Source organism: Plectrocnemia conspersa, unplaced genomic scaffold (assembly GCF_051122295.1).
Source record: "Plectrocnemia conspersa isolate PC_06_02 unplaced genomic scaffold, ASM5112229v1 ptg000008l, whole genome shotgun sequence".
Classification (NCBI taxonomy): Eukaryota; Metazoa; Arthropoda; class Insecta; order Trichoptera; family Polycentropodidae; genus Plectrocnemia; species Plectrocnemia conspersa.
Window position 1 is genome coordinate 26129914 of NW_028277172.1, and position 24347 is coordinate 26154260.

At 29.4% G+C, this 24347-nt stretch overlaps 3 protein-coding genes across 4 annotated transcripts; all 3 read right to left on the minus strand.

Annotated features, from left to right (window-relative positions):
- Positions 1 to 203: 203 nt before the first annotated feature.
- On the minus strand, positions 204 to 4851 carry LOC148233572 (uncharacterized). 2 transcript variants are annotated; one of them, XM_088189161.1, is made up of 5 exons: positions 4745 to 4851; positions 3176 to 3240; positions 3035 to 3110; positions 2878 to 2972; positions 204 to 2808 (listed from the first exon to the last, which is right to left on the minus strand). In XM_088189161.1, exons 1-5 carry the CDS (start codon positions 4776 to 4778, stop codon positions 370 to 372), a joined length of 2709 nt encoding a protein of 902 aa, XP_088045287.1. In that variant the 5' UTR covers positions 4779 to 4851; the 3' UTR covers positions 204 to 369. The 2 variants fall into 2 exon arrangements, with proteins under 2 accessions (XP_088045287.1, XP_088045288.1); XM_088189162.1 differs by having other exon boundaries at positions 1680 to 2808; positions 2882 to 2972; positions 4745 to 4839.
- Positions 4852 to 11105: 6254 nt separating this feature from the next.
- LOC148233573 (uncharacterized) lies at positions 11106 to 14541 on the minus strand. The gene is made up of 5 exons (XM_088189167.1): positions 14435 to 14541; positions 14040 to 14104; positions 13901 to 13976; positions 12632 to 12726; positions 11106 to 12557 (listed from the first exon to the last, which is right to left on the minus strand). Exons 1-5 carry the CDS (start codon positions 14460 to 14462, stop codon positions 11247 to 11249), a joined length of 1575 nt encoding a protein of 524 aa, XP_088045293.1. The 5' UTR covers positions 14463 to 14541; the 3' UTR covers positions 11106 to 11246.
- A 2395-nt stretch (positions 14542 to 16936) lies between these two features.
- On the minus strand, positions 16937 to 19003 carry LOC148233574 (uncharacterized). Its single transcript, XM_088189169.1, has 5 exons — positions 18899 to 19003; positions 18253 to 18308; positions 18117 to 18189; positions 17960 to 18054; positions 16937 to 17882 (listed from the first exon to the last, which is right to left on the minus strand). Exons 1-5 carry the CDS (start codon positions 18924 to 18926, stop codon positions 16980 to 16982), a joined length of 1155 nt encoding a protein of 384 aa, XP_088045295.1. The 5' UTR covers positions 18927 to 19003; the 3' UTR covers positions 16937 to 16979.
- Between the last annotated feature and the right edge of the window lie 5344 nt (positions 19004 to 24347).

Consider the following 24347-nt stretch of genomic DNA (forward strand, 5'->3'; position numbering starts at 1 on the left):
CAAAAAATATCTTGCCTTTTTACCTGATAAACCCCCCCCCCCCCTTGACAAAATTCTGGCTACGCCACCGGTTATTATTATTTTAAATTTGAGTTAAATATCTTTTAAAGCTATTTAAATTTATCATAGCATTAAAGTTGTAGTATATTAGGTAGTATCAGGTTTTTAATACAATTAAAGGTAAATAATAATACAAACAGAAGTCTCTTAGTAGTGTAGTTTAATCAAATATTTTTTATATAAAATAAATTTAGTTCATATCCACTTTATAATATTAGAGATCTTAAATAAATAATTTTAATTACGCAGCCAAACCTAGAATACTTTTTATTGCACAATTTTTTTTAACGGATACATATACGAATGTAGTTATGATGAATTTGCATATGAGATTGAATTACGATGTAATTGCATATGCCCTGAAAATATGTTTTTAGTTTTGAATACTCTTCCACATAATTCGCATTCAAAGTTACGAGCATCGCTATGAGTTTTTATATGGTCCGAAAGAGTGTACTTAACTTTGAATGTTTTCCCACATATATCGCATTCAAAATTACGTGCATCACTATGAGTTATTTCATGTACTATTAGTATTTTTTTAGATTTAAATGCTTTTCCACATATTTTACAATCAAAGTTACGAGTCTCAACGTGAGATATTGCATGCTGTGATCTGTAACTCTTAGTTTTGAATGCTTTTCCACATACTTTGCATTTAAAGTTACGAGCATTGCTGTGAACAATCATATGCCACTTTAATAATCGTTTGGCTTTAAATTCTTTTCCACAATTATCACATTTAAAGTCACGAGCTTCAATGTGAGATTCTGCATGCCGTGATCTGTAACTTTTAGTTTTGAATGCTTTTCCACATACTTTGCATTTAAATTTACGAGCATTGCTATGAATTGGCATATGCCATATTAAAAATCGTTTAGCTTTAAATTCTTTTCCACAATAATCACATTCAAAGTTACAAGCTTCACTATAAGATTCAATTTGGTGTGAAAAGCTGCTTTTATTATTGAATACTTTTAAGCCGCGAGCATTACGATGATATTTCATGTGCCCTGAAAGTATGTGTTTAGTTTTAAATGTCTTTTCGCAATATTCACATTTAAAGTTACGAGCATCGGTATGGCTTTTCATATGCTCTACAAGATAGAATTTAATTTTGAATGCTCTGCCACATGTTTCGCATTTAAAATTACGAGCATCGGTATGAGTTTTAATATGCTCTAAAAGATAGAATTTAACTTTGAATGCTTTTCCACATGTTTCGCATTCATAGTTACGAGCATCACTGTGAGTTTTTTTATGTGCAGTAAGTATTTTTTTTGTTTTAAATGATTTTACACATATTTCACATTTAAAGTAACGAGCATCAAGATGAGTTTTTATATGCCGTGAAAGGGTTTTATTAGTTTTGAATGCTTTCCCACATATTTTGCATTCAAAGTTTCTTGCATCGTTATGAACTATCATATGCCATTTTAGTAATCGTTGCGCTTTAAATACTTTTCCACATATTTTGCATTCAAAGTCAAAAGCGTTGCTATGAACTATCATATGCAATCTTAATATACGTTTAGTTTTAAACGCTTTTCCGCAATTATCACATTCAAAATTCCGAGCGTCGTTATGAGATTTTATTATTTGTGATAAACTATTTTCAGTTTTTAATTCTTTTAAGTCACGGGCATTACGATGGTATTTTTTATGCCCTGAAAGTATGTTTTTAGTTTTAAATGCTTTTCCACATAAATCGCATTTATAGTTACGAGCATCAGTATGACTTTTCATATGCTCTAAAAGATAGAATTTAATCTTGAATGCTCTTCCACATGTTTCACATTCGAAGTTACGAGCGTTACTATGTGTTTTTAAATGTGCTGTAAGTATTTTTTTAGTTTTTAATGATTTTCCACATATTTCACATTTATAGTCACGAGCATCAAGATGAGTTTTTATATGTCTTGAAAGGGTTTTATTAGTTTTGAATGCTTTTCCACATAATTTGCATTTAAAGTTACGAGCATCATTATGAACTATCATATGCCATTTTAATAATCGTCGTGCTTTAAATACTTTTCCACATATATTGCACTCAAAATCAAAAGCATTACTATGAACTATCATATGCAATTTTATTAATCGTTTAGTTTTAAATGCTTTTCCGCAATTATCACATTCAAAATCACGAGCGTCGCTATGAGATTTCGTTATCCGCGAAAAACTGTTTTCTGTTTTTATATCTTTTAAGTCACGAGCATTACGATGATATTTCATATGTCCTGAAAGTATGTTTTTGGTTTTGAACGCTTTATCGCATAGCTCGCATTTAAAGTTACGAGCATCGGTATGACTTTTCATATGATCTATTAGATAGAATTTCATTTTGAATGCTCTTCCACATGTTTCGCATTTAAAGTTACGAGCATTGCTATGAGTTTTTCTATGTACTAAAAGCGTTTTTTTAGTTTTAAATGCCTTTCTACATATTTCACATTCAAAGTCGCGGGCATCACTATGAGTATTTATATGATTGGAAAGCGTGTTATTAGTTTTGAATGCTTTACCACATATTTTGCATTGAAAGTTACGGGCATCACTATGAGTTGTCATATGAACTTTATATACTCGCTTAGCGTTAAATGCTCTTCCGCATATTTCGCATTGAAATTTTCGAGTTTTGCTTTGAGTTGTTACATGCTTTGAAGGAATAAATTTATTTTTGAATTCTATTTCACATTTATTAGTATCACAGTGCATATCAATGACTTCATGTTTAACGCGAACAAGTTCCTAAAATTAAAATTTTTAGATAAGTTGAAAAAATTTATTATATGTATATAAAAATCGTAAAATTATTACTTGCGTTTCCGTGATGACATTCGAAATTTGATGAGATAAATGGTTTATACTGAGGGTATTCGTTTTAAGTATATTATCTTTAATGTCGTGGGTTTCTGAAAATATTCGATAGTCAATAATTTAAGTACAATGTAAATAGCATATATATATGTTTTACCAATTTCAAGCATGTCGTCTATATCGTTTGTAAAAGCATTTTCATCGCCGTCGTCATATTCACTTTTTACAATAATCTAGAAAAAAAATGTATTTTAATATTGTTGTATATTGTGTTGTTATTGTTTTACATTTGATTTACCTCGACTTTACATTTTATCGGATCAAAAGTTTTAAATATTTCTTTGTCGTTATCAACATCAGGTTCTGAAAAAAAAAGTTTATTATATGATTGAATTATTTAAATTACATGGCACAGTTTTTAAACACTTTATTAGTGGATTAAAATCTGGTGGAATACACCGTCTATTTTTGTTAACGCAATCTCTAAACGCATTAAGAGTTTTAGGATAAGAAATTGACAATCGTCTACATAGTGATTCTAATTCACTATCGCCAAAATCTGAGGGTATATTTGATGGCCAATTATTAGGATCTAATATTATGAATTCTCTTTTGTAACTAGCGAACGCTTTCTCACATTGTTCATAATGTTGGTAAGAAATTGACCTAAATTAATAGGGATTCTTATTTTATTATCAGTAAAGTGTATCGATTCATATTTAATTATGATTTTTTTCTCTTCTTTATTCTTCATATTTTGTAAAAGACGTATGGTACGACAGTCATAACCCTTTTTTGAAAGGAATTCAAATAAAACATGATGCATCAAAAATATTTTTGATGAAATACGCCTTAAAGACCACAATACTTTGTTTGGTCAACTTTATATTGAGTATTATCTACACTGGCTACTTCAAAATATCGACACAATAACTGATACAGTTCTAAATGAACTCGCTACCAATCTTACTCCTGAAACATGGCCAATTTACACTCTTCAAGTTGATTCCTTGTACTTTATTAATTGAATCTCCAATAGCAATTGTAGACGATGGTTAAAACAATGCCATATTACAATATTGGGATACATTTGTAACATCTGATGAGCGGCACCAGATTTTTTCCGATTGCACCGTCGCTAGTAAAAGCCACAAGATTTTTTTTGTTAATACCCATTGTCAAATTTATGTATACTAAAACAAGTTAACAACATATCTGTAATTTTATTAGCTGTTTGATGGATCAATTCTATTAAAAATCTGTGAATATATCGGTCTCACACTATCAGTGTTGCTTTTATATTGAGTGTAGTAGACTCATCGATTAAAACTGAAATTATATTGATTGCATTACGCGAACATAAACCGCGAGGTACTTTTGTAGCTGTAGCTAATCAAAATGGCTTATTATTGTTATCAATATAATATGTAGTTCTGAATAGTTTATTAGTTGATTCAAAGTATTTATCTAAATAATTTAAATGTTATATTTTTTTTAATTCACACAATCTGACCGAGATTTGATTTTTATTTTGACCCAAAGTTGATTTAAATTCTGACCATTTAATTTATCGCTGTTTATAAATAATGTCATTGTCAATGTCAACCGAAGGTTTTTGACAAGTTTTCCTTCACTTAAATACATATAGCATACTGATAAACAAACTTATAACTAAGTGGACATTTACTAAATTAAGGAACTTGTCTATACTATAAAAATATGTTTAATAAGGAAATTATTTTTTTAGTATGTAAATATGTAGTATTTCTTTCCAATTATTATGGCCACAGAAAAATATGAAACTCAAAAGAAGCACATTCAAAATGCATCAAGGATCAAACGCAAATAAAATGTATCGATATAATACCGGTCTTTAAGTGGTGCGGTAGCGGTAACGCCATGGTGACCGCTTAGCGTCACCGATGACAGGTGTCAAAAGCGAGAGCGCTTCATAGACACAAGGAATCATCTCACACGCATGCGCGTGGGCGAGCGTCAACTTGGGATTTATTTATTCTAATCATTTGCAAAATTAATAATATATATATAATTTTAGAGTTTATTTTTAAAAATACAAATAAATTTATTAGGTCAGATTTTCAACACACCAGACCAGACTGCATATTTTTTTTTTGAATTTATTAGATACTGTGAAAAGAGAAATATAAATAAAATTCTAATACATTTTCTTCTTCTGATGTAATGTCAACCATATTGATTCAGGCATAGATATAGGGGAAAACGAACTAGACATTTGCCTGGGGCGGTAAAAATTGATATAAAGAAAAAATAAAATTAGTAAAAATAAATAAAAAAATTTAATGCATAACGTGTTGTACATAATCAACACTCCGCTTTACTAATAAGTTTGGCGACCCTTCGATGACATCAACAAATTATTGCAGACCGTTTAAAATCAAACAATAACCGACGGTCACTTACAGCGCACATCTCACTGCCTCTATATCCACAATCCAAAGCGCTAAAAAACTATTTTTAAAAAGCTTTCACCAGAAAGGTTTATATGTAACTTTTATCAGGTTGTTGTTTTAATACAATTATTTAAAACTGTTTCATTGATAGTTTAAGATATTTTTTTGCAATAGGAAGCAGAAAGGGAGCAGTGCACCCCTTATATCAAATTTACAGTTAGCAGCCCGTCCTTCCACTAAAAATATTAAGTATATAATAAAGAGTGATCCAATTCGAGTTTCCTATGCTGGCAGCACTGTAACAATGAAATAAAAAATAAAAATATAGCAATGCATAATAATTAGTGATAATAATAAAGCTACAAGTCCATTATATATTTTTATGCATTTTCAAACATCTGTATAAATATATTTTTAAAGAAATGTTAATAAGGCGCTTTTGGAGCATGCCCTGTAGTTAGACCATTTCTGTCCAACGCAACTTTTACGTTTTATGTTATAATCATTAGATCAAAGAGTGAGTTTATAATGCAATTTATTTATGTATATACTATTGATACGTTCATATAAACTATGAGCAATTGAGTCACGTGTGGCTTTATTTATATCGATTGTCGACGATCAATCGAATACTTTAGTCACACTTATAGCAACGTGACTAGTTACATCTCAAGTACGAGTCTTGTCTATGAACTAATTTATTAAATTCTTAAAAAATATTTTTAGACGCGAGTAAATAAAATATAATAACTACTATAGAAAAGTAAGATAAAAACAATTGTTTCAATTTATTTACGTCTATCGTTTTACCAATAATATTATCGAAAATATGTGACGATTATTAATTTGTTTTCCTTATCTTTTCGTTATTATTGTAAAATTATTCCCTACATTAATACACAATATTCGGTAAAAAACAGCAATAATGACGTTGGTTTATTATAAAACTGTCAACACGTGACATACACAAAGTAGGGTTCTCAATCGAATATTCGTTTATTCGAATTATTTGTCCGATTTTCAACTAGTATATGAATACTCAGATAATTCATAAAATATTCGTTTATACCAGAGGTCCCTAAACTTTTTTGTCTCGTAGACCACTTGCCATGTTTTTCGGTTTTGAGTAGACCCCCTGCTTGCTTGATATTGATTTTTTGCAAATTCATCAACTTCAAATGTGTTTTTGACAGCTGGTATCGTGCTACTCACTTTGAAAGATTTCTACTATCTGTGTATGTGGATTATTCCATTCATTGAAAGCCAAAAATAAAGTCACCCACATTTACATCTCATGGAGACCCAATTTTATTTTTCACTGACATGGACCCCTTGCAGGTCGTCGTCGACCCCTAGGGGTCGATATAAACCACTTTGAGAATCACGGTGGTATATCATAATGTGCAGGTTTTTACAAGTTCAAAATGTATTGCGACCACAAAGCGAATGCCTACATCATATAACTTACACAATTTTATAAACATGTATAATATTTTTTTACTTCATAGGTACTTTTATGAATAATGTATATGTCTTTATTTTATAAGATTATAATGTAAGTAGATAGGTACTATCAGTGGTTGTTGAGATCCACTTCAGTGGACCCCCAAATTTTTTTTCGCTGACGTAGACCCCTTGCAGGTTATCATAGACCCCTGGGGGTTGATATAGACCACTTTGGGAATCACTGGTTTATACTATCTCGAAATAAACGAAAAAAATCCTAGAATGGAGTTTCAGTATACAAACTAAAAAGGGATTGGAAATGTAACTATGAATTATTATTTCAAATAACTGTTCACAAACAGATATTCCACTCTAAGCTTATCTAGAAACTCTGTATCTTTCCCACATATTAATAACTTATGTTTTAGATGCACTTTTACCTATTTTATTAGTTTTATATAGTAGTTATTATTATTATAAATTTGAGTTATATAGCTTAAAAAAATATTTTAATTAATCACAGCATCAATGTTGTTAGTATCAGGTTTTTAATACAATTGCCGATCAATAATAACACAAATAGTAGTCTCTTATTAGTGTATTTTAATCACATTCAAAATTATTATAGTATAATTATTAAATAAATAGCTTATATTATAGCATATATTACATTTTGGTGGTGTAACGGTTTCTTATGTCTGAAAATTTGCAGACCTCAGATGGCGGAGGCTCTTGCTGTTTTCCAAAGGAGCAGATCTTGTTGTACTTGACGAAGCCTTTCTGTTGGATGTCCCTGGACTTTCTCCAGTAGACGGTCTGCATGGCGTTTCTGCCAGCGATGTAACGGGTCGTGGACCCCACGAGCATTTTCTCTAACATTTTCAGAAAAGTCTCAAGGCGAAGTAGATGTGGTACGCTGAGATTCTGGTAGCAGAATGATGAGCAGTATTGATTCGCACAAGCATTTATAATGCCCTCCTGCGAATCGTTGGACTCTAATGTCGATCAGAAGATGAGAACTCCCACCATAGCTCTTCTTAATTATTAAATATTAACTCAACACTTAAATGACGGAATATTTAAATTAATTGAGTATTTTAAAATAAATTTTATTTAGGATCAAATGCGAATATAAATATAAAAATAAACACAAATTTTTACTTTTAATAAAATTGATTTATTTCAACCTAAACTTTTTAATAAAGGTCCTAAAGAGATTGAAACAAGCTTCAAGTAAAATAGCTATATTTTTCTGTCGCACTATTTGAGTAAAATATTTTTATTGAACAAATGGTTATTTTTATCAATATATAGATTTAATTCAGTGGTCACTATTGGTTGATTCTGGGTGATTTTGCATTTGTGCATCTCAAAATGCTTATGTTGAATGAGTCTCTCTGCTCTCAAGCATTCTTTCAAAAATATTTTTTCTCACAGAAGCTTGGCTGATAAAAACAGTTTGTTTGTATAACCAAACTCGCCTATAACCTCCTTTTATTTTAATGATGGCTCTCGGGTGACTCCTTATAAACAAAACCATTGTGGTCAATCAGCGAGTCAATGCGTATTGTTTCGGTGAGTGTTTCAAATATCACAATACATTGTATAAGTAGCAATAAACGGCTAATACATTTTTGATACTGTACTAAATATATAAAAAAACTCTAATGTATATTTGTAAAGCACATACGTCGTCTAATAGAACAGAAAGATCAAATATAACTTGACTTATTTGCTTTTCAAAAAAAGTCTGATTTTTATATAAAATTGCTTTATGTGAGATCTCTGCATAATTTATATTTTACTGTCGGTTTGTCGAATAATTTTGTGCTTTTTCTTGTTTGTTTTTAATTTTATAAAACTTTTTACTTCGAACATTGTTCATTATAGTATTTTAGTAATCAGGAAAATATTTTTTTATTTGAATAATATATTTTTAGTTAAGCTTGCTTATATTTTTTATAATAAAAAGCGTTTTCATGCTTAAAATGTCTATATTTAATCCTTTTGCTAAATTGCTTATCATTATTTAATGATAAGCCAGAATATGTATCGGTGAAGTAGACCCCCAACGGAATAGTGTTTATATTAATCAGCACAATTGAATGATAACCAGTCATTTTAGAACGAGTAATTTTCCATAATTTAAAACGTATACTTTGTTCAGTAATTTTTGAATGAGCTATATCAATTGTATTTAGTTTTATTAGCAAGAGTCACGAAGTAAAAAAATCAGGAATTTCATTCAAAATCAGAATTAGACAAACCAAAAGTTGATTTAATCTGAGAACAGTGTCGCCGACCTATTATAGTCCAGACGCGTCATGATCTCGTGACATTCACGATTATTCAATGCCACCAAATGATTTCGTCATAATTGTTTGCAATTTTTAATAAACGTTGTTTTCATATTGGCAAATCACACAATGACCTATTCGATTTTTTTTAATTACTGCATACTATGAACCCAATTAGTATCTAATACATTTGTGAATAATAAGGGAATATATGCTATTTAAATTTGTGAATATAGTTGTAAAGCAATGGTATTATACCATATATAAAGTATAAAGTGCGAATGGAAAATTAAATATCATTTAATTTTATTACATCAAAATTTATTTAGGTCCATTACAATTAATAATGGTCGAATATTGATTAATAATCGTATCTAAACATACAAAAATAAAATAGAAAAGTTGAAATCGGAAAGGAATTAAAAACACACTTCTATGATTTATATTTTTACTTTTTTTTACAAAAAAAACGCATTATTTTTATTGAAATCTATGTACTAAAAAAATCTGACACTTTTTATTCATTATACATAGTATTTTCACTTACAAATAATCTATCTATATTAATATAAAATAAATAAATCACAATTTTTCAGTTTATTTTAAATAAGTATTTTATATAATATAAATTTAATTTCAATTTTACAGCCAAAATTCTCAACCCTACACGCGTGCTACTAAAACAAAGCGTTGGTATTCTAAAGGTTAAAAATTAAATTAATAATAGCTTAAATATAAAAAAAATGTTATTAAAATGAACCCAAATGACAAAAGAGTTAAAGTGTGGGATTATTTCACGTAACGCATGAATTCAGAAAATTGCTGTAAATGTAATTTATACTCATCAATACTAATCAAGAAAATACACTATCAATGATTAAACATTTTAAAAGTGAGCATGGAATAGCTTTACAAACTCAAGGAAAATTTGGTAATGACAACGGAGACTCAAATAAATGGTCGCAAAATATATAGAATTTATATAGCTATTAGACTGCCTCGTAAATGGTATTATGTCTTTAAAGAAAGTACTTAAGCTTGCAAAGTAATTATAAAAAAAAATATTTCAATAAGAAAAAGTTAAAACTACTACGGCTGCAGAACAACGTTCATTTGAAAATGATTGAGATGATATAGAAGATGATATCCAGACAGAACAGTTATTGACAATAAAAAAAGTACTCAATAAAATATTTAAAAAAACAGACAATATCATGCCAAATTCAGAAGATTAGTTTGCATACATTAAAAAAGAATTCATTTTCAGATGAAAAAGAGTACTGAATATTTACAAAAATTATACTTGTATATTTGTAAAAAATATGTCTTAACGACAATAAAACTATGAATAAAAACAAATAATTTACTGAATGTATATTTGTTTCATTAATGAAATAGGACTAGCTAGTGGTCATTTTTTAAAATATTTTGATTTCTTTAAGATTCATAGTATTTCATTAACACACGTATAACCCATATTTTAGATAGAAGTTCATATTATTTCATTTAAAATCATTTTCATTTATCACATCAGTTGTGGGATGTCATCATTAATACAATTGGAGATAATAATACAAACAGTAGCATTTTATTGGTTTCTTTTATTCATTCAAAAATATTATATTATAAATAATAAATAAATAGCTTATATTATAGCACAGTATTTTTTAGGGTGTAACAGTTTCTAGCATCTGAAAATCTGCAGATCTCAGATGGCAGCAGCTCTAGCTGTTTTTTAAAGGAGCAGATCTTGTTATACTTGACGAAGCCTTTTTTGGTGTTCATGGACTAGCGAAGTACCCGGTCGTAGACCACACATGCATTTTCCCTAGCATGTTCGGAAAAACATCCAGATGATTCTGCATTCAGCATTTATAGCGTCCTTATGCAAAGTGTTGAATTTTTATGTCGATCAGGAGATGACAGCTTTCACCATATCTTTTCTAAATTATTATATATTAATTCAATACTTTAATGATAGAATATTTCAACAAATTGCGAATTATGAAATAAACTTATTATTTACAAAGCGTCAAATGTGAATGTAAATTTAAAAATACTTTTTCATATAAAATAAATGTAGTTTATATCCTTATCATAATACAAAAGATCTAAATTTTCACCAGGCGGCCAAACTAATACACTTTTTATTGCACAATTTAATTTTTATACTAATATAGGGATGTAGTTCAGGTTACGATGAGTTTGGATATAATATTGAATTATGATGTAATTGCACATGCCCTGAAAACATGCTCTTAGTTTTGAATACTCTTCCACACAATTCACATTTAAAGTTATGAGTTTTTATATGGTTTGAAAGAGTGTACTTAACTTTGAATGCTTTTCCACATATATCGCATTCAAAGTTACGTGCATCGCTATGAGTTATCACATGTGTCATTAGTATTCTTTTAGTTTTAAATGCTTTTCCACATATTTTGCATTTAAAGTTACGAACATTGCTATGAACAATCATATGCCATATTAATAATCGCTTTGCTTTAAATTCTTTTCCACAATTATCACATTCAAAGTTACGAGCATCAGTGTGAGATTCTGCATGCCGTGATCTGTAACTTTTAGTTTTGAATGCTTTTCCACATATTTTGCATTTAAAATTATAAGCATCGCTATGTGTTTTTAAATGTGCTGTAAGTATTTTTTTCGTTTTGAATGATTTTTCACATATTTCACATTTAAAGTCACGAGCATCAAGATGAGTTTTTATATGCCGTGAAAGGGTTTTGTCTGTTTTAAATGCTTTTCCACATATTTTACATTCAAAGTTACGAGAATCATTATGAACTATCATATGCCGTTTTAATAATCGTCGAGCTTTAAATACTTTTTCACATATTTTGCATTCAAAATCAAAAGCATTGCTATGAACTATCATATGCAATCTTATTAATCGTTTAGATTTAAACGCTTTTCCGCATTTATCACATCCAAAATTAAGAGCGTCGCTATGAGATTTCATTATCCGTGAAAAATTGATTTCAGTTTTTAATTCTCGAGCATTACGATGATATTTCATATGTGCTGAAAGTATGTTTTTAGTTTTAAATGCTTTATCGCATAGCTCACATTTAAAGTTACGAGCATCAGAATGACTTTTCATATGTTCTGTTAGATGGAATTTCATTTTGAATGCTCTTCCACATGTTTCGCATTCAAAGTTACGAGCATTGCTATGAGCTTTCTTATGTATAAAAAGTGTTTTTTTAGTTTTAAATGTTTTTATACATATATCACATTCAAAGTTGCGGGCATCACTATGAGTATTCATATGATTTGTAAGTGTGTTTTTAGTTTTGAATGCTTTTCCACATAGTTTGCATAGAAAGTTACGGGCATCACTATGAGTTGTCATGTGAATTTTATATACACATTTGGCATTAAATGCTCTTCCGCAAATTTCACATTTAAAGTTTCGAGCATTGATATGAGTTTTCACCTGCTCTGGTTTATTGAATTTATTTTTCAATTCTACTTCACATTCCTAAAATTAAAATATATTTTTTGATAAGTTAAAAAATTGATGTACATAGAAATCGTAAAACTTTTAATTATTACTTCCGTTGACGCGTTGACATTTGAAATTTGGTAAGATAACTGGTCCATATCGACAGTATTCACTTTAAGTATATTATCTTTAACATCGTGGGTTTCTGGAAAAATGAAACGATAATCAATAATTAAAATAATATGTAAACAGTATATATGAATACGTATACAGTGGCCGTCAAATGAATAGGACATTTTTGACGACATATTCACTTAGCAGGTTTGAGGTTCACTCCGAATGGTATTCATTAAAACTCAAAATTTATTGCTTTTCTAGAGTCATATCCATTCGAATGGAGTCTGTCAATCTAAAATACTTCGGTTTAGTTCTGCTTTTAATGTCGTTAATAAATAGTGTATTATGTGTCTATACAATGTATACATACATACGTTGTTGATAACAATTACACATAAATGGGTATTTGATTAGGTAATTAATATTAATTATATATTAAATTTAATAATTTTACTGTTGTAAACAATTTTTCATTAAAAATTCGAAGTTCTATGAAATATGAAACACTATTATAGATGCATTAATATTTTTTAAATATTACTTTTAGAAAAAATAACAGCAATGATAAATTACCTTGGCAATAAATTTGACTGTGGAATTTAAAACAAAAGGTCTTATGTATGTAGTAAAATATGAATATACAGTAAAAGCTCACGGGACCGAAGAAAATATTTCGTTATAGTGAAAATTCGTTATATTGAATTTAAGAAAGATGTTATATTTTTATTTTATTTTTAATTACCATATTACTACAGATCGTTTTTTTCTCATTAAAAAAATATTTTATAAAAAAAGTTTGAGGGTCGGTAAAACACTTTGAATGTCGCTTCTGAACACATCCGGCACACGCCAAGTTAAGGACAAACTGAATTCGGATCAAAATATTTCGTTGTACTGAGATCAGTCTTCGTTACAATGAAAACATTTTGTATGAAAGTTTTCGGGACAAGTTGAAGATTCGTTATACTGGGAATTTCGTTATTCGTTACAAAGGATTTAGCTGTATAATGTTTTTTGCTTTTTTTTATCTATCATTATATGTTGTGTGTATATAAATATTTCGATTAAATATTAACGATTAAACATCGGTTTTAATTTTCTATTCAAACATTATTTTATTTTTTAATTAAATACTATTATTTAGGCAAAATACGAAAATGAAATATTTTAAAGTAATTTTGTTCTAAATTTAAACAAAATATGCCGTTTTACAATCATTTTGGAAATGTTCTATTTGTTTGAATGCCACTAATATGTTTTACCTATTTCAAGCATGTCGTCTACATCGTTTATGAAAGTATTTTCACCGCTGTCGTCATATTCATGTTTTACAATAAACTAGAAAAAAATTTATTTTAAAATCGTTACATATCATTTTGTTAAATATTGCATATTATTTACCTCAACTTTGCATTTCATAGGATTAAAAGATTCGTATGTTTCTTCGTCATTTTCAATATCAGGTTCTGGAAATAAAAAGTTCATTATTTTAGATTTTTTTTTAGATCCATAGGAACAGCTCAGTAGTTTATATTTTGTTCATGTATGTACATAGAACCTTTTTTCCACTATTGTCTACATCGAAAATTGAATTACTATTTTATAGTGAGCATTATTTATTTCATTTTAATATGTAAATATGTAGTATTTTTCTACAATCGAGTGTCTTTCAAAACCATTATAGCCACAGAAAAATATGGAACTCAAAAAGGGCCGCAAGTGAAAAATGGTTGGGAGACTCTGCTCTATAGCACATTCACAATGTATCAATTATACGACTAATATCGACATTATACCGGTCTTGAAGAAGTGCGGCAACGCCATGATGACCGCTCAGCGTCTATCACTTTTGACAGCTGTCAAAATCGAGAGCGCTTCATACACACAAAGATTCGTTTCATGCGCATGCGCGCGGGCGAGCGTCAAGTTAATATTTATTTAAATAATTGGCAAAATTAATAATACATATATTTTAGAGTTTATTTAAAAAATACAAATAAAGTTATAAGGTCAGATTCTTAACTACCAGATATATTTTGTGAAAGGGGAGAGAGCTAATTTTTTTTTATAAATTTATGAGACACTGTGAACAAGGAAAGATAAAGGAAAATTTTATGCAATAAATATAAATATATGTTGATAAGTGTTCATCTTAATAATATTATTATAGCAAAAATACTAATAGTGGGCAGTCGTTTTAACAGTTGAGAGACAAATATTTTTAATTGAGCGTAGAACGAGACCACGCTAGGCCTTTTTGTCATTGCTTATCCTCGTACAAAAACGCATTTCCTACTCATTTAACACACAAAAATAATAAATTGAAAAAATAACAATCCGGGCATATTATTACTTTATGCATTTTTAACACACAGCTTTGTGACAAATAAAACACGATATATGCGTAATTTTATTATAAGAACATTGGTACACGTAAGTCTTTGTCCAATATTACGAGTATTACTGGAGATAGACGATGTACGAATATCTTCTGGGGTAAATGTCTTCACGAAGAATTCTATCCCCGATTTTTGTGGTTCACCTGTCGTTCAATTTCAGTTTTGTTTTTACTAAATCTACAGATAGGAGGCGTATGAAATATTTTCGACAGCATCGATCGTTGATTCGACACTATATTATTGAATCCATATCTTATAGGCATTGAAAGCCATAATAGGTACCAGTAAGCTCCATAAATATTCTGAATGGCCACCGCCCTATCGCCCGTACGCAAAAATATTAACGTTTTTTGTTTTGCTAAAAAAATTAATCACCGGTTGTCATTTGTTTTTGCTGCTTTCACTATCTGTGCTAAAAACTTTTATACTGAGTAACAGAATCGTGTGATTTTTTTTGGAAACATAAGACGTCAAGGACTTGTTATCAGCAAAACCAATTGTACTACTATACGTTCTTTCAACTTATCCCTTAAGAATTCCTTCGCTATTTCGGGCTTGTTGGCCTTCAATGTACCGGTAAGAAGTAAATCGTTTTGTAATATACATTGAACTAAAGGAATAGATGTGAATAAATTGTCTGTGATAATATTTCTCTTAGTACCGTTATGTTGATATCATATTTACATTATACGAATGTTTCGTGTTTTCATTATACTCCGATGAATCTGATATATTTGATATGAACTATAAAAACTTGTAATTACTACTTTTATAATAAACAGTAATTTCAAATGTAAATGTGAAAAGTACTTACTTCATAATTCCAATAATCATTGTATGATTCCCATTCGAAATATTATTACTAAGTTAGTTTATAATAAAATTATTTAACCAAGTAAAAAATGTTAAATATACTTGTTTAGTCGAAAAATAAGAATTAAGAAGTGCAGGAATATCCTGCGCTTCGATGTAACTCTCCCGATGGCAGGCAATCAAAATTGACGCACGATTGAAACACCGTTTGATGCGTGCGTCACCTTGCTCTATCACACGCACTTGTGCATCTCGCACGCACACATACAAGCAAATCTGTGCGATAGAAAAGGATCTCTCTTACGAAATTCTCTGACAAAGTGGTATAGCGTGGACACGTGGAAGTTATGATAAAATATAATACTGATAAAATTGTAAATGTAAATGTAGAGGCTAAATCACGCATTTTTAATATAATAATATAGCTATAATATACAAATAAAAGATAAATAAAATAAAATTGCTGTACTTATCAACATAAGATACTCCCATTCTTGTGAACAGTGTTTCATTTGATATTCGTATAAATATGATTTCACTAACTAAGCCAGTTAATATGTATCAAGCCATTGATTTACAATTTCAGTGCTCAGTATCAGTAAAATTTGATTTGTTTACTAACCCAAAAATTCTAATGTCACAACGTAGGATAAAATACTACAATATTTGAAATAAATTAAACTAAACATAACCATAACAACATAACCTAAAGAAAGTTCTGAAACTATAATTAGTTTCAGAAAAATCCCAATGTGAAGCAGATATAGTATTCTGAGATTCTGGTTGTGTAACGGTAAGCTGTATCGCTTCGCACAAGCATTTATAGTTTCCTCCTGGGAATCGTTGGATTCTGATCTAGATCAGAAGATGAGAACTCCCACATCTCTTTTTAATTTTTAATTTTAATTCAACACTTCAATTACGGAATATTTCAATTAATTGAGAATTTTGCAAAAAAAAATATATTATTTATTTATTATTTAGCACAAAGTAGTTTTTTTATATAGAATAAATTAGTTCATATCCGCATTACAATACAAAAGATCTTAATTTAATAATTTTCATTACACGGTCAGACTAAAACAATTTTTAATGCACAATTTTTTATAAGGATGTATTATAGTTATGATCAGTTTACATATGAGTTTAAATTACAATGTAATTGCATATGCCCTGAAAATATGCTTTTAGTTTTGAATAATTTTCCACATAATTCACATTCAAAATTACGAGCATTGGTGTGAGTTTTTATATGGACTGAAAGACTAGATTTTGCTTTGAATGCTTTTCCGCATGTTTCGCATTCATAGTTACGAGCATCAATATGGGATTTTATATGTGCAGTAAGTAAATTTTTAGATTTAAATTCTTTTCTACAATTATCACATTCAAAGTTACGAGTTTCATCGTGAACTATTGAATGCCGTGATCTGTAACCTTTAGTTTTGAATGCTTTTCCACATATTTTGCATTTAAAGTTACGAGCATTGCTATGAACAACCATATGCCATATTAAGAATCGTTTGGCTTTAAATTCTTTACCACAATTATCACATACAAAGTTTCGAGCTTCCGTGTGAGATTCTGCATGCCGTGATCTGTAACTTTTAGTTTTAAACGCTTTTCCACATATATTGCATTTAAAGTTGTGAGTATCGGTATGTGTTTTTAAATGTACAGTAAGTAAAATTTTAGTTTTAAATGATTTTACACATATTTCACATTTAAAGTCACGAGCATTGTTATGAATTTTCATATGTATAAAAAGTGTTTTTTTACTTCTAAAGGCTTTTCTGCATATTTCACATTCAAAGTCGCGGGCATCACTATGAGTAATCATATGATTTGAAAGTGTGTTTTTAGTTTTGAATGCTTTTTCACATATTTCGCATTGAAAGTTACGGGCATCACTGTGAGTTGTCGTTATATGAACTTTATACACACGCTTAGCGTTAAATGCTTTTCCGCATATTTCACATTCAAATTTTCGAGCATTGCTATGCGTCTTCACATACTTTTCTTTTTCTGGTTTCTAAAATTAAAATATATTTTTTAGATAAGTTGTAAAAATGGATTTACATAGAAATCTTTAAACTATTTAATTATTACTTTTGTTGCTATGTTGACATTTGAAATTTGGTGAAATAAATGGTTTATACCAACGGTATTCGCTTTCAGTATATTATCTTTAACGTCGTGGGTTTCTGAAAATATACAATAATCAATAATTAAAGTACTATTTAAACGGTATATAGATATGTTTTACCTATTTCTAACATGTCGTCTACATCGTTTATAGAAGTATTTTCACCGCTGTCACATTCACGTTTTACAATAAGCTAGAAAAAAATGTGTTTTAAAATTAGTATATATCATTTTGTTATGTATTACATTTAATTTACCTCGACTTTACATTTCATCGGATCAAAAGATTCTTTGTCGTTTTCAATATCAGGTTCTGCAAATACAAATTTTGTTATTTATTTCAATTACATTTTCTGATCGGACGGAGCAGCTCGGTAGTTTATATTTCGTATGCATATTTGATAGTGGGTTTTGATTATTTCGTTCATGTTTGTTTATAGTTACCATTTTTTTACGATCGTCTCCGTTGAAATTTACATTATTTTTCTATCGGTCAGAACGAAAACGCTAATAGTGGGCTTAGTTTATTTCATTTCAGTATGTAAATATGTATGTTTCTTCACTATCTTTATGGCCACAGAAAAATATGAAACTCAAAAGAGGTTGAGAATAAAGTAAGGTGATCAGATTTTGGAAATAGCAAAGGACATTAAAAATTAAAAGGCCATTTCGGAAATTTATGTTCGAGGAAGGCAAAAAAGTACAATTTGCTACAGTAACTAAAGAAACAAAAGACCATCTTCGAAATTTTTATTCGAGGAGGATAAAAGAGAACAGATTGCTGTGAGAGTTAAAAAATGTAATTTTTGTTCAAGAAAGACAAAGGAGGGTAATATTTTTGAGGAGGACTTCTAGTCATCTTATTGGAAGACAATTCTAAAATAAAATGTATTAATATAATACCAGTTTTGAAGAAGTGTGATTCCTCCATGTTGACCACTCAACATCTATCATCGTTGACAGCTGTCAAAGGCGAGAGCGTCTCTTATACACAAAGAATCGTCTTACGCGCATGCGCGTGCGCGTGCTTAAGATTTATTTATTCAAATAATTTAAAATATTAATAATATATATTACAATATAAGAGTTTATTTAAAAAAATACAAATACATGTATAGGGGCAAATTTTTAACACAACGGACTAGAGTGCATATTATGTCCAAAGGGGAGAGAAAGCGTTGCTATTTTTTATAAATTTATTAGGTATTGTAATATAAATAAATGTAAATAATTATCCATCTTAATATTATTATTATGGCTGTATCCATAAATTATGCCACAGATTTAGGGAAGAGGCAGTGGAAAGGGAGGAGGGAGAATCAGCATAATTATGACAGTCAATGACAGGGGGTGTAAGAGTTCTTCTATAAAATGCGACATCACGAATTTAAATTGGTTCATAAAAAAGCCTAATGTATTTTTATTAATTGATTTTTTAATAAAACAGTTTTCAATTGAGGCCACTGATAACAAAAAGAGCAACCTCTATTTTCTCAAATTTTACTCTGGTAACACTGGCGTGAGGTTTTTTTTCCTCTCTACTGACAACCCTCGGCGCGTTCGCGCGCGTCACGGGTTCGTGCCCCGTAATTGTAGAAATAACCATGTAAACAACTTCATATCACAATAAATAATCTGTGCCTAATTGCCACCCGTCACCATCCCGTCGCCAAAGACAGTATACCACAAAGCGTTACACCGGTTACTCCGGCCAAAGCGAGAAAGAGAGAGAGGCAAGAGATTACATGAACGCAAAACCTTTAAAAAATATCAAAGTAATAGAAGGTAATTAAAAAAAATTTTAGGGGGCTTATTTATATATATTTATTTAGGCTTATTATGGCCAAAACTTGGCGGCACTCTGGTAGCACAGGCGTGACGAACATATATTCTCTTGGCGACTCGGCGTGCTCGCACGGCCGGTGAAAAATAAAACAAATAAAAGTAGTCTTTCTTATTCGAGGGAATTCCTTTATAACTCCAGACCGAGTATTTATAATATAGAAAATAATATAATAAGCAATAATGAAATAATAAAATAAGAAAAATTTAGAAGTTGTGGGAATTCATAGACAAATTGTTGTGTCTATGACTGAATATCAATTCTGACAAAATTCTAAAACTAACCGATTAATGGCACTCAAGTTTGCTCCTAGTATTCGAATAATATTTACTCGTACCATAAAGAAACAAATAAATATTAAGATGAGAGGGGAAGTAAGGTAAGTAAGTATACACAGGAATATGATCTGTTATGTAAATATATTGATGATACTGAATCATCCCTTATAATTTAATTATCGTTATTTATGCTGGGTTTCATAACTTTATATCTATTTCTAAAAATGTGCCTATATATAAAATATATTATTTTTTGTTATTATTTCTATATATTTGTCAAAAAAATTAATAAGTTTTTCTTTTTTTCTGAAGGTTTTATTAACCCGGATTTTACCAACAACATTCTGGTGTTGATTTTACGACCCATGAGTTAAGTGAAATAATTTACTAAATTCTTAATAAAGATACTTTCAGAAACGAGTTAATAAAAAATATTTTATAATAACTATTTAATGTGGGGGTAAAAGACGATTGTTATAATTTATAAATAGACAGATATATATCATTGTCAATTGAATAGAACTTATCTACATTTATCGATTAGTTTTACCAATAATATTATATTTTTTTTACCTAATTGTTTTCTTTATCTTTTCGATATTATTATAATGATAAGTTTCGAAAATTTCGAATTTGGATTCATAATTTGAAATAAAATAAAGTAAATGCTAATTTGAATATATTTAAAAAAAAATAAAGTAAATGCTATTTTGAGTATATTTAACTGAAGGTCTGAAACCATTGATGTGTGCTTTGGCATTTTGTACTTATGTATAAATATAACGTTGTATTTATCGTAGTCACCGATTCGCGAGATTAGTGTGGTTACGCAAAATATTTTTATAATATTTTCTGGTGTGAAAATTACTTTGAAATTAAAAAAAATAGTATTACTATCTGTTGCTCCACACTAGGAAGGCTTATAGAATATGGGTTTAAATAATTGCATAATGATTAAGATTTAATTTTTTGTGGTTAGCGCGTTCTTTCTATTAATTATTGGTTTAAGGACCGCAATGGCCGCAAGACACTTATAGTAAAGTTACAAAATATATTCATTAAATTTAAGCTTGGAGTCTAGGTGTAAGCGCATGTGTTTTTTTCCATTTTACGTTACTGTTATTGTATTTCTTATTGATTCAATTACAGGTAAAAATATTTTTAAAAATATTCACGATCATCCTTTATCAAAACTAGTGCGTGTAGCAACATACGGAGCGAAATCAATGTCAGGAAAGACAAATGGGCTATAGATAAAAAAATTATCTAGCTAGAATGAAATTTTCCACAAAATCTATTACCAAATTGTAATTTAATTCACTTGCCTACATGCAATCATTATATATCAGTTGTAATTTTCTAAATATGCTATAAGTACTCAAGGACTATTATTTTAATGTTAAACTTGATTTGAAGGTATCAAAGAATGTGAAAATGATTTTTAATTATTTAGTACTTCACTCAAAAAATGACATTCAAATGGAATTGATGGAAATCGAGATGCTAAAATAGAAAAATAACGAAGTTGTTATTCCAGGTTTTTATTTGTACGTACCAGATTATATTATTGAAATGCGTAAGTTTGTTTTAATTAATACCCTATGTTTAAAATGCAACTATTTTGGTAGTTATTATTATTTTTAATTTGAGTAAAATATTTTTTTTAATATTTTAATTTACCACAGCATCAAAATTATGGGATATCTTAGTATCAGTTTTTTTTATATAACTAAAGATAAATAACAATACAAACAATAGTCGCTTAATCGCATTAAAAATAATATATTATAATTAATACATATATAGCATATATTTAGATATCATTTAAAATATTTTAATTTATCACAGCATCAATGTTGTGGGATATCTTAGTATCAGGTTTTTAATACGATTGGTGATAAATAATAATACAAGCAGTAGTATCTTATAAATGTATTTGAAAATATTAAAAATGTATTAAAATATTATATTACAATTAATAAATAAATAGTTCATATTATAGAATAGATCACATTTTGGTGTTGTAACGGTTTCTCACGTCTGAAAATCTGCAGACCTCAGATGGCGGAGGCTCTTGCTGTTTTCCAAAGGAGCAGGTCCTGTTGTACTTGACGAAGCCTTTCTGCTGAATGTTACTGGACTTTCTCCAGTAGACGGTCTGCATGGCGTTTCTTCCAGCGATGTAACGGGTCGTAGATCCCACGAGCATTTTTTCTAACATTTTTAGAAAAGTCTCGAGGCAAAGTAGATGTGGTGCTCTGAGATTCTGGTAGTAGAATGACGAGCAGTATTGATTCGCACAGACATTTATAATGACCTCCTGCGAATCGTTGGACTCTGATGTCGATCAGGAGATTAGAGCTCTCATCATATCTATTCTAAATTATTATATACTAATTCAACACTTAAATGACGAAATATTTCAATTAATTGAGTATTTTGCATTAAATTTTATTTTGGAATAAATGTGAAGGTAAATATACAATTAAATACTATACTTTCACACACATTCTTATTCTTAATAAAAATTATTTATTTTGACCTAAACTTTTTAATTAAGCGGTTAAATAAACTGAAACAGGTCTCAAATAATATAGATATATTTTTTGTCGCAATTTTCGAGTAAAACATTTTTATTAAGCAAATGATTATTTTTATCAATATACAGGTTTAATTCAGTGGTCAGTATCGGGTGGCAGTGTCGAATGCGAAAGAGTTCAGAGCTTGCTTTATTTAGCTAATGCAGCTATTAGTTTACATACTAAATACATATGGGCAAAACACATATAAAATATAAAGATAGACTTTAATATTTCAGTAGATTTATTTATGCACGAATGTGTTTTTTTATTCTATTGAAGAAGTCCGCTACACACAAATTCAAACCTTTGTACAATATTCCCCTGAATGTACTCGTTTTCTTATACCTAACTATCCTTAAATTATCTTTATTTATAGCTTATTAATTTATGGATATACATCTTTACTTCTTATTAAATAGTTATTAAAATACTATAGTAACATATTTTTTTCTAACTTATTTATAAATACTATAAAATTCATCTTCAATATTTTTATTTACATACTCATTAAACCACGGTTTTGGGTTGCATTGCATATTATAATTTCTATCTTTTCACAGTGAGCGTCACGTCTTCCACAGTGTTCCGACAATTTTTACATATATTTATGCATGGCCGAAAAAAAGTGTGTTATGGCCGTGCGTGATTTTTTGTGTGTAAAAATTACCTGAAGGCTCTTCCGCTGTCACGGCGTGTAGTCGTGCGTCAGCAAAGATTCTGAGGATGTAAACTCTGATAATAAAGCATTTCAATACTTAGAGGCGTTTAATTCTGTCTAGAGACGGTGGTCCTTCGAGAAGAAAAGACGGCCATCTCCAAAGTGGAGAGGTCGCAACACACAGTATAACACAGTGAGCGTCACATCTTCCACTTTTATATGTATATTTTCTATGTTAATTTTCTATAAATATATTTTCTATGTATGAAAATTTATATCTTTTATATGTATGAAATTTGTATCACTCTATAACAAAAATATTTTAATAATTTTTGAAATGTTTTTAATTGCATTTTTAAATAGTATGTCATAGGTATATAATTGTTATCGACTTCTGCTCAACTCTCCAAAGTATGCCAATATGCTGCAGTTTCCCGATATTAACCGTTATTGCAGCGCAGGTAGAAACCAAAACAACACACAGTTTTATTTTCGTGCGACGTATACGCCTTTATTCTTGTGACGCTAGAGCTGAGTGTAAAAATTGGAAGCTCTGACGTTCACTGGTATAACACCTCCTGCATGTCTAGAATTAGAATCACATCTAATCATATTATAATCCCTAATATTTAATTCATATTTTTCGATATCGTTTGTCATATGTGTAATAGTAGTAAAATTAGCAGAATACTCGAGTCCGTGTTAGATTGAGTCTCGCTTGTCTCTGCTATCTGCTCTCGCTGATTTATATATTTTTTTTAGAAGCTTGGGCAATTGAAAAAAAAGCTTATTGCCAAACTCGGTCATTTTAATGAAGCACGAGAATGTCTTTCGGGTGGGCCATTATAAGCAAAACCATTGTTGTCATTAGAGGAGTCTATGCGTATTAATTTGGTGTGTGTTTCAAAGATCACAATACATTGTATAAGTAATAATAAACCGCAAGAATTTTTTTGTTTAATGATTTTTTAATGTCGCGTCCATTGTTTAC